General features: G+C 37.8%; 1 protein-coding gene across 2 annotated transcripts; it reads right to left on the bottom strand.

The window, feature by feature from the left end:
- Nucleotides 1–461: 461 nt before the first annotated feature.
- DUS4L (dihydrouridine synthase 4 like) lies at nucleotides 462–15,145 on the bottom strand. Of its 2 annotated transcripts, XM_024761039.1 has the most exons (8): nucleotides 14,974–15,145; nucleotides 14,513–14,605; nucleotides 9,526–9,662; nucleotides 6,384–6,505; nucleotides 3,969–4,086; nucleotides 2,792–2,914; nucleotides 1,785–2,011; nucleotides 462–1,087 (listed from the first exon to the last, which is right to left on the bottom strand). In XM_024761039.1, exons 3-8 carry the CDS (start codon nucleotides 9,639–9,641, stop codon nucleotides 828–830), a joined length of 966 nt encoding a protein of 321 aa, XP_024616807.1. In that variant the 5' UTR covers nucleotides 9,642–9,662; nucleotides 14,513–14,605; nucleotides 14,974–15,145; the 3' UTR covers nucleotides 462–827. The 2 variants fall into 2 exon arrangements, with proteins under 2 accessions (XP_024616807.1, XP_024616799.1); XM_024761031.1 differs by lacking the exon at nucleotides 14,513–14,605.
- Between the last annotated feature and the right edge of the window lie 41 nt (nucleotides 15,146–15,186).

Genomic DNA, 15,186 nt, shown 5'->3' with positions numbered 1-15,186 from the left:
GTGGGTACCAAAATTTGTGGATGCTCAAGTCCCATATACAAAGTGGTCTAGCACCGAGGGCTGACTGTGTAATCATCTCCAGATTAGCTACCAAATTTTTTTATATTTAAGATGTGGGGGACAGAAATTAACATCATTTTACATACAGGTATATTTACCAAGCTCTCAATCTTCTAAAGATTTAGAAGGCTCGAAATGTAACAAATTTAGTATCATTTAAAGAATTTCATGGAATCTTAGTTTTAAATTATAGAAAACATCACATCTAATTAACTTCTATTACATACAATTTAAAGAAATACCTTGAGGTGTGTAATTCATGAATTAGGAAGTAGCAGTTTGATTTTCCAATCTGAACTTTTAATTTAAGCCCTGAATGCAATTCTATACAGAATTTCTTGTTCCTTTTCATTTTATACAGATGTTGGAATTTGTTCACACTTTTCTCTTATTTTCATTTAAAACATACCTAATGTTAACTTACAGATACCATGAGTCATACTTTTAGTATCAAAATAAAAAGTTTTATTTATTTAAAAATGTTAAAAACATGATTCCTTTAAGAAAAAAATTCTTACAGTTTTAAATTCATAATAGGATTCAGAGCAATGTTTGTCAATGTTTGAACCACCTGGGGTCTTCTTTAAAACTAAATTTTGGGTCTACCCTAGAGATTTACTGAATCAGAATCTCTGAGGATATGGTCTAAGAATGAGTTTTAAAAATTCGGTCAGGGCATTGTTTTTATACTAATGTTTGAGAGCCACTGATTCAAAGTGAAAACCAAGATGTGACCCTGGGTGGTTTCACTAAAGACAGAAAATAATTTAGGGAGTCCAGTCAATCCCATAATGGTCTGTAAGGTAATCTAAGACTGCTGATGTGCTTGACAAAGCATTAAATATTCTTTTTTCCTGCCTCGAAGTTATCTTTTCCATCATGTACATTAAATGTTGATGGAAACACATATAAGGAGTTCCAAGTTCAAGAGCAATGTCAACCCAGTCCCAGATGCATTTCAGTGGGGTTTCCTCATATCCAGCAAATATGGCCGGGTTGGCTAAGAGTCCTCTTGCAACCATCACACCTATAAATTAAAGCACATCACGTTTGTCCACACATTAAGAACTCATGGTTATGGGGTCAAACTCAATGAAACAAACAGAATATTCAAAAATAAAGTATTATTACAAGGTTTCACAATGCCCTTGTATTAGACTAATTCTTATTAAAGGATTCATTTTGGTATTTTTTATAAACCAATTAAGTGTAAATGAACTCACAAGACTTTTTTTCTTATATTTTAAAGACTTCTACATTAAAAAATTAGTTTTCCAGATTTTTTTAAGAGTAAATCTGGATTGTCATAAATTGGGTTTGCTTGAAGTTTATCTGCATTCTCTCATCCAGCAATAGGTATCACAGGGCTTGGTATGCCAAAGTTGAAGGGGATAATGAAACTGCATAGCAGTCTGGGGTTTCTTTGGCTCCTATGACCACTCTTGGATTCACGAATTCTATAGGCTCTAGTGGTCACTAACTGGATGAGATGGTGGCAGAGAATTAACTGAACTAATTTACCCCAATTAAAATAATCTGTTGTTTCTAAGTAGATGGATTAACATCATTTTAGTAAATTGCTTGGCTTAAATTGGTAAAACAGGAAAATGTGGCTCCATATGAAAGAAAAATAATGAAAATCACATTAACATTATTCTCCCACCCCCACTTTTTAATTTTTCTGCTAATTAAAAAACAAAAAACCTAAAGTAATTATTTCTTACCATCTGTCCCAGTAATATGCCACACATTTTCTGCTTCTTTTAAGCTTCTGATGTCTCCATTAGCAATTACAGGTATAGACATATTTTCCTTAATTATTTTAATGGCCTCATAGTGAACTGGCTGATGCCTTTCTTCAACAGTTCTTCCATGGACTGTAATCCAGGAAACCCCTGTCGCTTCAGCCTTTCGACAAAGATCTACAGTTCTTGTAAGGTCATCATGGATCCTATAATTTCAAAATCATATCTATCTTTTCACAGCACACAAATCTTAATGCTAACATCAATGAACTAAATAGAAAAATATTTCATCTGTTACATTATTTAGTTTAGCTATGCTATATCATATTATCACCACGTGCCGCTGTCAGTGAGGTTTTGTTCAGGAATCAGTTCCCATTCAAGACCCTGAATTTAGCTATTTCACTATCGGTAACAATAGGATGACAAATAACTTTTACCCAGTGCTCCTCTCTTTTGGCTTTGATAACTGAAAGATTCATCAAAGTACTGTCACAGATGCATTGAAAGGTGCTATCTTAATATTTGCTGTGCATGCTCCAATCCGCAAGTGGGAGAATTGTAATAATTTATCTTGAGATTTGTTTTTAACCTGTCACCAAAAGACTAATTTTTAGTTTATTTTCTTTTCACTGTGAAATTTTAGTGCAAATATCATTCCTATTTTCTACTCTTGGTATCAGGAATGTCTCTTAGCATTAGTTAATTAAATAGTACATGGAAAAAGTTGTTTCTCTTGGGAGAGAGTTTTTAATAATAAAGGGATATTTTAATTTTTCTTTAAAAAAGCGAAGAAGAAATTGTTTTGGATTATAAATAAAAATTATGGTATCTATTCATTTACTAAATGTTTTGTTTTAACATTTTCATATACTAGATGCCTACTTACTAAGAGTAGACATCTCCACACCTTCAGACAAAAGGAATATTCTTTTATTTCCTGAGTAATGGACTATCTTGTCAGTAGATTAAAATATTATCTTTACCTTATTTTAATAGATACTGAAAATCTGGGATTTTCCACTTGATTTCTTACTTGTTTCACCATGTCTCGAACAAGCTCTGGATTGTTTATTAAGCAAGCTCCATAACCTTCTGCCAATGCCCACCTTCATAAAGTAAACACAACAGCAAATAAATTGTCATCAGCTGGAAGAGAAGATACAATTCTAAAAGCACAGTAAGTGCATTTATTATTTCTCTACCTAGCAACCTGGAATGGAACCAGATTTTAAAAATTCATAGATCCAACACTTCTAAGTGTATTGAGATTAGGAAAACATGTTCCCAGATCAAGAAATACTTAGGGGAAATGGTTTTCACTGGCAAGTGAGAAAATTAAAGTTCATTCAACCAAAACAGATTTAAGTATTTGTAACTGCAATTACTTCAGATTTTTTAAATTCCAAATTTGATGTTTATTGTACATAACAAGAGGTTTTATTAATCTTTAGAGGAAAGATATTTTTGGCTTACAGCATTCCAATACCACTAAACAGCTTACTGAACTCTCCTAATGAGTATTCAAATATATCTAATCTGATTTGGATTATGCTATACATAAAACCTTGATTTTATTCTTTGAACACATTTTGAATTATTGACAGATAATCTAGTATAGTGCCAGGAAGGTAGGGATGTTATCGTCAAAATAGGTACATCCTATCAACACCCAGTTACTCAGACTCAACAAAATAACTATGGTATAGGAAGAAAAGGTAATTATAAGAAGGTTTTCTTATAATTGAAATTAAGTAAGAGAAAACAAGTGATCTCCCAAATCATAGAATCATAGTGTTTAGAGCAAGTATGTCTGACAGAGCAGTAAAAATACATTTTAGGGATTGCCATAAACATCAGTCTCACATAATTACTTATGGATGAGGTTCAAGGCAGATCCACACATAAAAAAAATTCTAGTGGTGAGGTGAGACAAAAACTTGTTAAGGGTCTATATATTGTTGTAGCCATCAGAAAATATCTTTGCATGTATGTTTCTAAATAATATTTCCTTATTTTTTCTTGCTTCTTATTTAGAGCCCAAGTTCTTTATCTCTATTTTCCTTACTTTTTAATTTTTGGAATACCAGAATGATAGTTTACCATGTTCACATAGTTTTTCCTAATCTTTTTGAAAATTCTTCCAACTTCTTTGAGCTTTACCTCTGAGGACAACCACAGTTAATGTCTATTCCATTCGCATAAGGACAGACTATACGAGCAGCATCAGACAAAATTCTTGCATCATTAGCAGCAAACTGAACAATCAATGGGCAATCACCTGATAAAACAAATAGCTCAACATTAAAATTCACAGAAACACACACACATGCACACGAGATACCAAATTCTAATGTCTGTACAGGATAAAGTAACAATTTTTAGCCTAAGAGGCATCTGTTCAAACAAGATAGCATTAAAATAATTTAAAATATTTTAAATTACATGCAATTTAGATTTGGTACAAATGCAAATAGGAAAAAATTTGATAAAATGAAAAGTACAACACTCTTGCCAAACAGACCCCTTTCCCAAAGGTGGGAATTAGCTTACTGCATTCTAGAACAATTTTATGAATACCTATAAAATTTAAGCAAATGTGAACATTCTATGTACGTTGCTATCCATATTGTGTTTTCCCCCGGATGTATCTGGGACCTGTATTCAGACCTATTTTCCTCTTTTTAGTGGCGTATTCCACTGTGATGGGTGGACCATAGATTATTTTTCATTTGCGGCTCTTGCAAACAGTGCTGCAATGAAGATACTCCATATACATGCTTTTGTGAGTATATTCATGAAGTAAATTCCTAGGAGTATGTATAACTCCTGGGCGGGCATCTAACATTTTGAAAGACATTACAAAATCTTCTTTCAAGAGTTTACCAATATAGATATACACCAGTGTGGATGACAGTTCTGATTTCCTTACAACTTATCCTACACTGTGTACCCAACAGCAGATTTTTTTATTTGTAGCCTCTCTCTCCATATTCTTTGTGTAGTTCTCTATGTACAATTTTTCTTTTAGTTGCTCCTTTGTTCATATTATTTAAATTAAAAAAATAAAACAAAGAAATTAGCTCTGCTGTCATAAACATCAAAAATATTTAAATATTTTCCCCAGTTTTTCATTTGTCTTTGAGAATATCTGTGCTCTTTTTTTTATATAACAGTCTAAATTTTAACATAGCCAAATGTATCAGAGCTTTCCTAAGTTTTAAAGGACACATTTTTCTCATCTTTGGGTGTTATAAATTCTGAATAGATGTATTTTAATTTTTCTAAAGTTTTTTTTGAGGACTACCTGTATCAGGTTCACTGGGTGTTTACCAAAATGCAGATTTCTGGGTATCACTCTAGTTCTACTGACTCAGAATTTCTATGGCAATCCACTGATTTACAGGATTATCTAAGGGATAGGAGAATTTGCTTTTTCCTGAGGAGGTAGGTAGGGTGCTTTCTCCTTTGTAACGCAAGAGAGTTATAAAATTTCAATCTAACGACCATTTATTGGTCAAATATATTTTCAATGCTGTGCTAGAAGCTGAGGATACAAATCAACAAGAAAGAATTCCAACCCTTAAGAAGCCCACAGTCTAGTGGGAGAGACAGGCATGTGAGGAGGAAATTACAGTACAGTAGGATTAAGTACAACAAAAAGCCGGGGCTTTCGACACAGGACATGAATGGAGGGTGATTAGGCAAGTTCCTTGGTCACAGTTTTAGAGCATTAAGAAGCATGAACTGTCCTTTCCCAGGGGGATAGGGATGCGGGGATAGGCCTGACTAAGAAGGACATTCTAGGTAGAGAAGTGTTCCCGTGTCCCCTGCATCAGCAGGCAGACTCTCAACAACTGCGCCACCAGGGAAGCCCCAATAACTTAGTATTTTGAAGAATAAAGTTGGTGGGCCATGGAGAGAAACTAATGGAAGATAAAGCTGCAGAACACGTATTCAGAGGCCAGATCATGAAGAACTTTCTATATTGTCCACACGTGCTGGAATTTTACTCCCTAGGTCAGTGGCTCTTAATCATTAACAAGCTCAGAATCACCTGGAGGGCTTTTTAAAACAGATTGCCCGACACATACCCAGAGTTTCAGATTCAGGAGGCCTGCGGTGGAGTCTGGAATTTCCATTTCTAACAAGTTTTCAGATAATGCTGATGTTAACTGGTCTGGGAAATCACACTTTGAGAACCACTCTTTTAGGTGATGAGAACTCTAAGGAAGATTGTGAGCAGGAAGAAGTGATCAAATTTACATTTTAGAGAGGTCACTTGGGGCTGTCTGGAGGGTAGTTTGAAATGGGATAAGACTGGAGGCAGTGAGATAGGAATCTAACTCAATAGTCTAGGTGAGAGAATGGGGCTGACTAAAACTTTGATATATTATCCATAGTTTACAAGGTACTGAATAAAAACATATTTTTAAAAATTTATAAAAACCATAAGAAACTGAAAGATTTAAAAATAAAATCTCCGAATTGTGTTGTCTCTGATTAGACAAGAGTGTTGAGTTTTGTTGTTTTGTTTTTAAAGTTTTACAAAGGCAGCAAACTCTAGCTTTCACATACCTTGGTTTGTGGTAAATTCACTGTCTCTGGCTTTTATAGATCTGATAAAATCAGCAGCAACTATCATTGGCGTATAGCACAGATCGCAACTGTATTTTCTTACCAGTGTTCTAAAAGCCAACCTGAGAGCATATAAAACTTTAATTAGGCATTTAGAAAGCACCATAATCAGAGTTTAGTTTAGTTAATTATTAAATATTTAATATTTATTAGAGAAAAGTTCTGCCTATGGGAAAGTGCAGTAGATGTACTCTTCCCTATCCCTCCTGCTTAGTATAACTAAGAGCTCTGGATATCATATACAAAACAAACGTACGGAAACTCTGAAAGGTGGCGAGAAGAGAGCAGGCAGGCTAGTGACCTCGGGCAGGACCTAAGGAACGACAATGGTGAGTTCCCTGGGTTTTCTCGTTGCCTCAAATATCCCAGATTTGAAGCTGAAGAAGCTGGCAACCTGGAAATAGCAATGGGTGCAGACAAAAACAGCCCCAGCAAAAGCCTGCTCTCTAGCCAAAGCACCAAGAAAGGGGCAGCCTAGCAAGCTTTAAAATAATAATGGCTCTACTCCAGCCCAACACCAGTGAAAAAACTGTGGCCCTCACCTCCACAAGCGAAAGTCGAGTGGGGAGCTTACACTTGTACCGTTCCAAAGCTGTCACAAAGTTCTCCAACACCCCTCCACGGTGGTGTTAGAGAAGGCCAGGTAGGGAGCTGGGACTTTAATCCCTGCTGGCCAGTAACAAGGAGAGTATCAGCGGAGACCATCTGGGGAGCCTGGAATTCCACACCAACCCTGCAGCAGTGAGGTGCCCTTCTCCCTTTCTCCGGGAGTAGTATTAGAGAATGCTTAGTGAAGAGCCAGGACTTTCATCATTGCCCAGCAGTTACCAGGCCACCCCCTGCATGGGGAGCTGGAACTCTCACCCCTGCTCAGCAGTAATGAGGAGCCTCGTGCCCCCGGGGTGTCAAAAGAGACCAAGTGGAAAACCTAGGCTTCTACCTCCATCTGAGAGTAATGAGGTGGTGCTTTCTCATCCTTCCCCTGCTGTGGTGGTGTCAGAAAAAGCTAGTTAAAACAGAAGTTTCAATATTCAGAATCAATCACTGTAATCCATCACATTAACAGGCTAAAGAAAAAAAAAAACCACATGATTGTATCAATTGATGCAGAAAGAGCACTGGACAAAACAGTATTCATGATTTTAAAAAAAAGCCTCTCAGGAAAACAGGAATAGAGGGAACTTTCTCAACCTGATAAAGAACATCCACAAAAAATTCTACACTTATTATTATATTAGGATCTTTATATATATTTTCCGTAAGATCTTATGGAAAAACCCAAATGAACTTTTTGGCCAACCCAATTATAGGTGAAAGAATACTTTCCCTCCAGATCAAGAACAAGGGAAAGATGTCTGCTCTCATCGCTCTTACTCAGTACAGTGCTGCAACTTCCAGTCAGTGCAATAAGGCATGAAAAAGAAACAAAAGGCATCTGATGGAAAGGAGGAAGTAAAACTATCTCTATTTGCAGATGACATGATTGTCTACTTAGATAATCCTAAGGAATTTGTAAGAGGGATGTCCTAGAACCAATAAGTAAACATAGCAAGTTCACATAATGTAAGGTCAACACACAAAAAGCAATTTTACTTCTATACACCAGCAATGAACACATGGACACTGAAATTAAAAGTACAGTAACTGGAGTGTAAGCCTTACAAAATATGTACAGAAAATGTACGTTGAAAACTATACGACACTGATGAAAGAAATCAAAGAAGATCTAAATAAATGGAGAGACATACCGTGTTCATGAGGAGACTCAACACAGTAGGGAATTCAGTTCTCCCCAAATTGATATGCATTTTCATACAATTCTTATGGAAAATCCAGCAGGATTTTTTTGTAGGTATAGAAAAGATCATCCTAAAAAGTTATTTGGAAAGGCAAAGGAACTAGAATAGCTAAAACAATTTTGAAAAAGAAAAGTGGGATTTATTAAGTTTACTTAATTTGAGGACATTATATAGCTGCAGTAATCAAGACTGTGGTATTGGTAGAGGGACAGACACATAGATCAAGGGATTAGAACAGAGAATACAGAAAAAGAACCATACAAACATGCTCAACTGAGTTTTGATGAAGATGCAAAAGTAATTCAATAGTGGAAAGACAGCCTTTTCAACAAATAGTACTGGAGTAATTAGACATCCACAGGCAAAAACAAACAAACAAACAAACAAACCTCAGCCTAAGTCTCACGCTTAGACAGAAATTAATTAAAAATTATGAACTTAAATGTAAACTATAAACTAAAAGACTTTTAGAAAAAACATAGGACAAAATCTTTAATATTTAGAGCTACATAAAAATTTCTTATACTTGACAACAAAAGCACAATTTGCAAAAGGAAAAACGGATAAAATGGACTTCATCATTAAATGAAAACTTTTGCTCTGCCAAAGACCCTAGCAATTCCACCTCTGGGCATATACCACAAAGAATGAAAGCAAGGTTTCAAAAAGATATTTATATATCCATGTTCACAGAAGCATTATTCCCAAGAGTCAAAAGATGGAAGCAACTCAAGCTGGGATGAATGGATAAACAAAATGTAGTATATACATACAATGGAATATTATTCAGCCTTAACAAGGAAGGAAATTCTGGGTCTTCCCTGGTGGCGCAGTGGTTGAGAGTCCGCCTGCCGATGCGGGGGACGTGGGTTCATGCCCCGGTCCGGGAAGGTCCCGCATGCCGCGGAGCGGCTGGGCCGCGTGGGCTGTGGCCGCTGAGTCTGCGCGTCCGGCGCCTGTGCTCCGTGGCGAGAGGGGTCACAACAGTGAGGGGCCCGCGTATCGCAAAAAAAAAAAGGAAATTCTGATACATGGTACAACATGGGTGAACCTTGAGGATATTATGCTCAGTGAAATAAGCCAGTCTCAAAGAGACAAATACTGTCTGACCACTTAGATCATACACATACCAGGCAGCTGGCAGCATGAGGACTCAAGCCCGGACCCTGGTCCCAAAGCTAGGCGTTTGAAGATCCCATGTGGTGGGGTGGTCTTACTTTCAAGAAGTCAGAGCATAAAAAGGAAATCACACCTAAGCTCATTAACCATTTAACAATACTTACTTTGAATATCGCACCATTGGGGCGCAGACTTTTACCAGCTGCCCAGAATGAAGCATTTCTATTGGATCATTTTTTCTTTCTTGACATGTTGTGGTTTGCATGCAGTCACTCTTCATGAATACAGATTTGTTTCAAACCTGAAAAAGATAACCAGTTTGTGTAGAGAAAAGGCACTTTCACTTGATGAATCCCATCATTCTTACAATTTCAATTGCCAAGAACATGTATTTTTCATCAGGTTTTGCGGGCCTAGGAATCTTCTTAGCTTCTTTTCACAGTATCGAATAGGATACTACTGAATTCTGCCTCTATTTATAAATCACAGATAGTTTTCAGCACACTGTGCAATTATGACATTTATATTCTGTACAAATTACCGTTGTTCAAGTCAAACACTAACAGCTTTGAATTCTATACTTAACCCACTACTGTAACATTTTCTGCTCAAATTTATAAATGATCAGGATGTGGAAAACCACAAGATATCTTCCTAGAATACATATTACGATTTTCCATGTTACTTTTTTAGATTTTCCATTTTACTTTGTTTGGCATTGATTAACCAACAAATTTGATTTGAATCATTTCATATATAGTACTGTGTATGTCTGGCACTTTGAAATACCTTGTTTTATCCAGGAAAGTTAAATGGCAGTAACAGAACAATTTTAAGTAGTCAGCATTTCAAAAGATGTACTGGTTTATTTATTTATTTATCTAACATCTTTATTGGAGTATAATTGCTTTACAATGGTGTGTTAGTTTCTGCTGTATAACAAAGTGAATCAGCTATATGTATACATATATCCCCATATCCCCTCTCTCCCATCCTCCCTATCCCACCCATCTAGGTGGTCACAAAACAACGAGCTGATCTCCCCATATATAAGAATATGTTTACTCTTATTCTCAAATCCTATTCTTTTTATTTGAATCAGAAGGCAAACAAACCTTTAATTATTATTTTTAAGCATTTAAATGTTTCATGAACATCATTTCATGAAAATCTCAATTGTAATCACATAATTGCATAGTAAATCACTATTATACCCAAAGAGGGAGACGTGATTAAATTAGGTAATTCCTGTGTTTTATAGTTGCTATACTGTACTTAAAATCCTATCATTTCATAGTGTTGGCTGCTTTCCATATTCCAATTTTGGCCTTACCAACTTAAAAACATATATGGGCCAACTTCAGAAAGGTCTAATTGCTCCACATGCAATTTCTTGTTTGGCTAATCCTGCAAGTACTGTTATAACCTAAATATAAACCAATAATTTCAATTTCCTTAGGTAGAATGTACAGGTGGAATAAGATAAGCTAGTTTTACTGATCACTGTTCATCACTTTATCACTGTTACTGTTTAACTTAATATTTAGAGAGTTACTAGCTTATTTTTTTAAACAAAAGTTCATGATTAGAAAGATGTAAGCCACCTACATAGATAAAGTATAAAGCAAAAGAAAGGTAGTCGCTTTTTCATGAATCAGACCTGTCTCATCTCCCTTGCATTCCAGATCCTGGTTATGCCATCACAATCCATCCCTACACACTCAAGTCAGAAACTTGGGGCTTGTCCTTCACGCTCCATCTCCTGCAGGTGTGTCAACTAAGTGGTACCTTTAATTAAACCTTGAGCCCATTTTCACTGCCTCACAGAGTCTCTGTACTCATAATCCCCCATCCTGATGACTCTGACAATCTTCTTGGAATCCCGGTTGATCTTATTTTTATTCATTCAACAAATATCAAGTTTCTGCTACATGTTGGGAACACAGATGAAAATATATTTTCTGTGTCCTTGAAAATGTATTAGACAAACTTACACAATAATGCTAATACACTCAAACACAATTTAAGCACTGTAGAAATAACTGTCTAGAGAAGTGAGGGAAGTCAATAATGGATGAAGGGGGCTTCCCTGGTTGTGCAGTGGTTGAGAGTTCGCCTGCCAATGCAGGGGACACAGGTTTGTGCCCCGGTCCGGGAAGATCCCACATGCTGCGAAGCAGCTGGGCCCGTGAGCCATGGCCGCTGAGCCTGCGCGTCCGGAGCCTGTGCTCCGCAACGGGAGAGGCCACAACAGTGAGAGGCCCGCGTACCGCAAAAAAAAAAAAAAAAAAAAAAAAAATAATGGATGAAGGAAATCTTGAGCTGACACTACATGGGAGATGGGGAAGTGTCCAGTTACAGAGAACATGTAAAAAGCCACAGCAGCATGAAAATGCTTGATGTTTTCAGTGAACCATTAACAACAGTTCAGCATTGCTTGAGTTGTAACTAGACTAGAAATGGCATGAGAGGGCCTATACACCAGGTTAAGACATTTTAGATTTTAAACTGTAGGGCCTTGGTTCTCAGCCATTTTTCCTCCTCTGTGGGTGATTTTTACGTATGCACTCAACATGTTAACTTGTGCAAATGACATACTTCCATGGGCATATATTTTTGTGTAAGTTGTTTGTCTCTCCTTGTATACTAGTTGTAATTGAAAAATTTTAGCAGAGAAATGACATGGTCCGATTTCTGATTCAGAAAGATTTCAATGGAGGGATTAGGGCTGTTGGTAAAATATCAGTAAGGAGGCCACTGTAGTAGACCAAGCCGTGTGTAATGAGTATCTGACCTGGGACTCCAGGAATGAGGATAGAGGAAAGGGAACACATTTAGGAGCTATTTAGAAATAAAAATAAACTAGCAAGACATTTAGGAGGTGGAAATCACCTGATGACAGCACGTATTGTGTAATTAAGAAAGAATTCTAGGATGATGTGTACACTTCTGGCTTTAGAGACTGGGCGGATGGCTATTCCAATCAATGAGACAGAGAACCAGAAGGAGAAACAGGCTTTGGGAGGGAAACGAGTCCACGCTTGGGCACACTGAAGTTGAGGTGCTCAGGGGATTTCCAGGTGGTGATGCCTCATAACTGGTTATATAGATATGGTACTAAAGAAAAAGCTAGAGATAAGTCTTTAACCTTTAGGTAATATGTTGAAACTAAAAACATGGACAAAGTACTTATGGATGCCATATCTTGTAGAAATCCTTAGAAGCACCAACATTTAAGTAAAAGGGGAAAAAAAAAGAATGTAAAGGAGACAGAGAGATGAACTCTGGAGCTGTGAGGAATAAATCTGAAACGTGATATTCAAAAGAGAGGGAATAGTATTACGAAGGAGGGAGGGGATAAACATCTTAAACATCACAGAAGAGTTAAGACTAAAACGTGTCCAATGGAAACTAGGTCATTGTGACTTTAGCAAGAATAATTTCACTCTTATTCATTCTTTTGTTGTTGTTGTTAAATAACTGTTATTGTTCTTCTTCCTGCTGGTTATGCAGGCAGCCACAAGTGGTGCATACATGACAGCTTTCCCTTCAGGGCTTCATGACTCCACTTTAAATGAAGTTTTCTTTATTTTCACATTTCCCTCTTTTGATCAAGATCTTTCCTCAAAAGCATTGCTGATCAAGAGTCAGGTTGTCTATATTTAGTGGGTTTTGTCCCTTGGTACCAGGAAGGGCATTTCCTGGTTGTCATGTCCCACGTCAGAGGGAAAGTGCATAGCGATTGGAAACCACTGAAGCCACATTTGAGTAACAAGGAGGAGCATGAAGAAGAACACTCAGGAATTTCCCATCTAAAGTCTACATTCCATCTAGGTTGTAAGCACTGGAGGTCATCTTGAAGCACTGAGCTAGAGTCACCCTATTGAGTAAGCTGTTTCTACAAACGTTTAACAGGCAACAAGTACAGAGCTTAAAAATAATTATGCAAAAACAGTAATTATGCAAGGCAGAGTTAAAAGCAATATGACAAGTCCAGTTTGTATGATGGTAGCCAGCTAAATAGATCAAAAGACCATAGAGTATCAAGGGGAATTTGTTGTAACCAGTGCACTTGTTCCCTGACCTTGTGTAACTGAATTTCTACCTCTCCAGAGGTATTTATCCATGTGCAACAGGTGGTACTTAATTCATTCTTGTAGTCCCAGTACATGGCAGAAAGAAGGCCTCCCTTAATACATATTTGCTGAATGAATAAATCAGTAGTTCTTAATCTTGGTTGTACATTAGAATGATCTGGTGAGATTTTAGGAAGCAGGATGCCCAAACCATACCCCAGAGCAATTACATGTGAATCTCAGGGCATAGGATGCAAGCAAGCATCAGTGGTTGTTAAAGCTCTCCAGGTGATTTTAATGGGCAGCCAAGCTTGGAAATAAACAAATCCACATCCTCCAAGGCACCTGGTAATACTGTTTGTTTAAATGGGTTTCTACCTACCTATTCGCTCCTCTGGCATAAGACAGGGATTGAGTCTAATGTTTGTACACTCATGCTGGTACATATAGTAGAGACTCAAAACTCTTCATTGAATATTATGTAACTTTTCTAAAAATTTTCAATGTAAAAGCCAGGGAAGGAAAAACAATCCATAATTCAAAGATAATGCTTATTCATCATTAATATTCAAAAATTACTGAAGTCAAATTTTGTGTATTATAGATAATGAAACCTAATGTGAATCTCAGCACACTGCCCTTGGCAATTTGTGAGACCTCCATTCAGAACATTCAATCCTATTCACACCGTGACTGAAATCAAAGTATATTAGGGGAAAACCTCTGTGACAGAGAGAAAGCATAATGCAGTGTAGTGAGACATACTTGCTTGAGTTGCTACAGGCATCTAATATGTTCGAACGGCATTTGGCACAGCTAAGTACTACTATCACATTCTCGAAAATCCGTTAGCTGAATCAAGAAAAACTTTAGCTCTGGCACTGGGAAAAATAGGTTCCCTGCATACATACTTACTGTACACGAAGGAAAAGTTAACGTTTCTTTTTTACGTTAGAAATGCTTAACCTTCTCGCACACGTGTGGTTGACCTGTTAACTTGCTAGTATTTATCGTGAGAGAAATACAGGTGAATACTGACGATGTTAACAGCGGAGAAGATATAACGGGAACTAACCTGATGATTTTACAACTCCAATACTGTTAGTTGAGAGATGGAAAATCCACCAATTTGTGACAAGGAAAAGTCTGGCGTCGCTCAGGACTGAAACTAGGCGGTAGAAAAAGCCTAAGGTCACTGTCTCATGGGAGGGTAAGCAGAGACTGAGTCCCACTTATCTATTCCTGGTTCAGTCTTCCTACTTAACCGACTCTCGGCTCTCCCTAATTCTCCCCACTTTCATCCCTGGCAACTTTCCTCCCCAAGCTTTTCCCGCCTGCCTTTATCCCAAGAACGCGACGCAAGGGTTGTGATAGATACAGGTGGGTAGCTATTAACGCCCGCCAGCTGTGCTTGTGGCGTGCACACGAAGCTACCAGAAACCTCCGTTCTCTTCTAGTGCTTCCATCGAGAGGTCCCATTCTCAGGTTAAATACTTGCTTTAGAGGTGAGCGCTGCCGCCACGTTCCGGCGCTCACCTGTTCTTCCGCCCAGGGAACGCCGCCAGCCCCAGGAGCGCGGCGGGAGACAGGAGAAAGCGCCGGCCCCACGACCTCAGCTTCCCTGGTGCGCTGGGGCCTCGGCGCCCACCTATTCTGGGCCCCGCGCCGTTCCCAGCCAGGGTCAGCCCACCAGCTGCAGCAGAGCGGAATCCCCAAGACAGCCGGGTGGGCGGAGCTGGCGGCGCCGGG

The sequence above is a fragment of the Neophocaena asiaeorientalis genome, unplaced genomic scaffold (genome assembly GCF_003031525.2).
Source record: "Neophocaena asiaeorientalis asiaeorientalis breed wild unplaced genomic scaffold, Neophocaena_asiaeorientalis_V1.1 scaffold508, whole genome shotgun sequence".
Taxonomy (NCBI): domain Eukaryota; kingdom Metazoa; phylum Chordata; class Mammalia; order Artiodactyla; family Phocoenidae; genus Neophocaena; species Neophocaena asiaeorientalis.
Note: the sequence above shows the minus strand (reverse complement) of the source record. Positions and strands in the feature narration are given on the sequence as shown.

Bases quoted from the DNA above. Each gene is read 5' to 3' on its own strand.
- DUS4L (XM_024761039.1), bottom strand. From the start codon at position 9,641: ATGAAGAGTGACTGCATGCAAACCACAACATGTCAAGAAAGAAAAAAT. The intron at 4,087-6,383 runs GTATGTGAAAGC...TTGTTTTATCAG, and splicing joins TGAATTTACCACAAACCAAG to GTGATTGCCCATTGATTGTT. The intron at 2,012-2,791 runs GTAAAGATAATA...TTGAAATTATAG, and splicing joins TCAGTATCTATTAAAATAAG to GATCCATGATGACCTTACAA.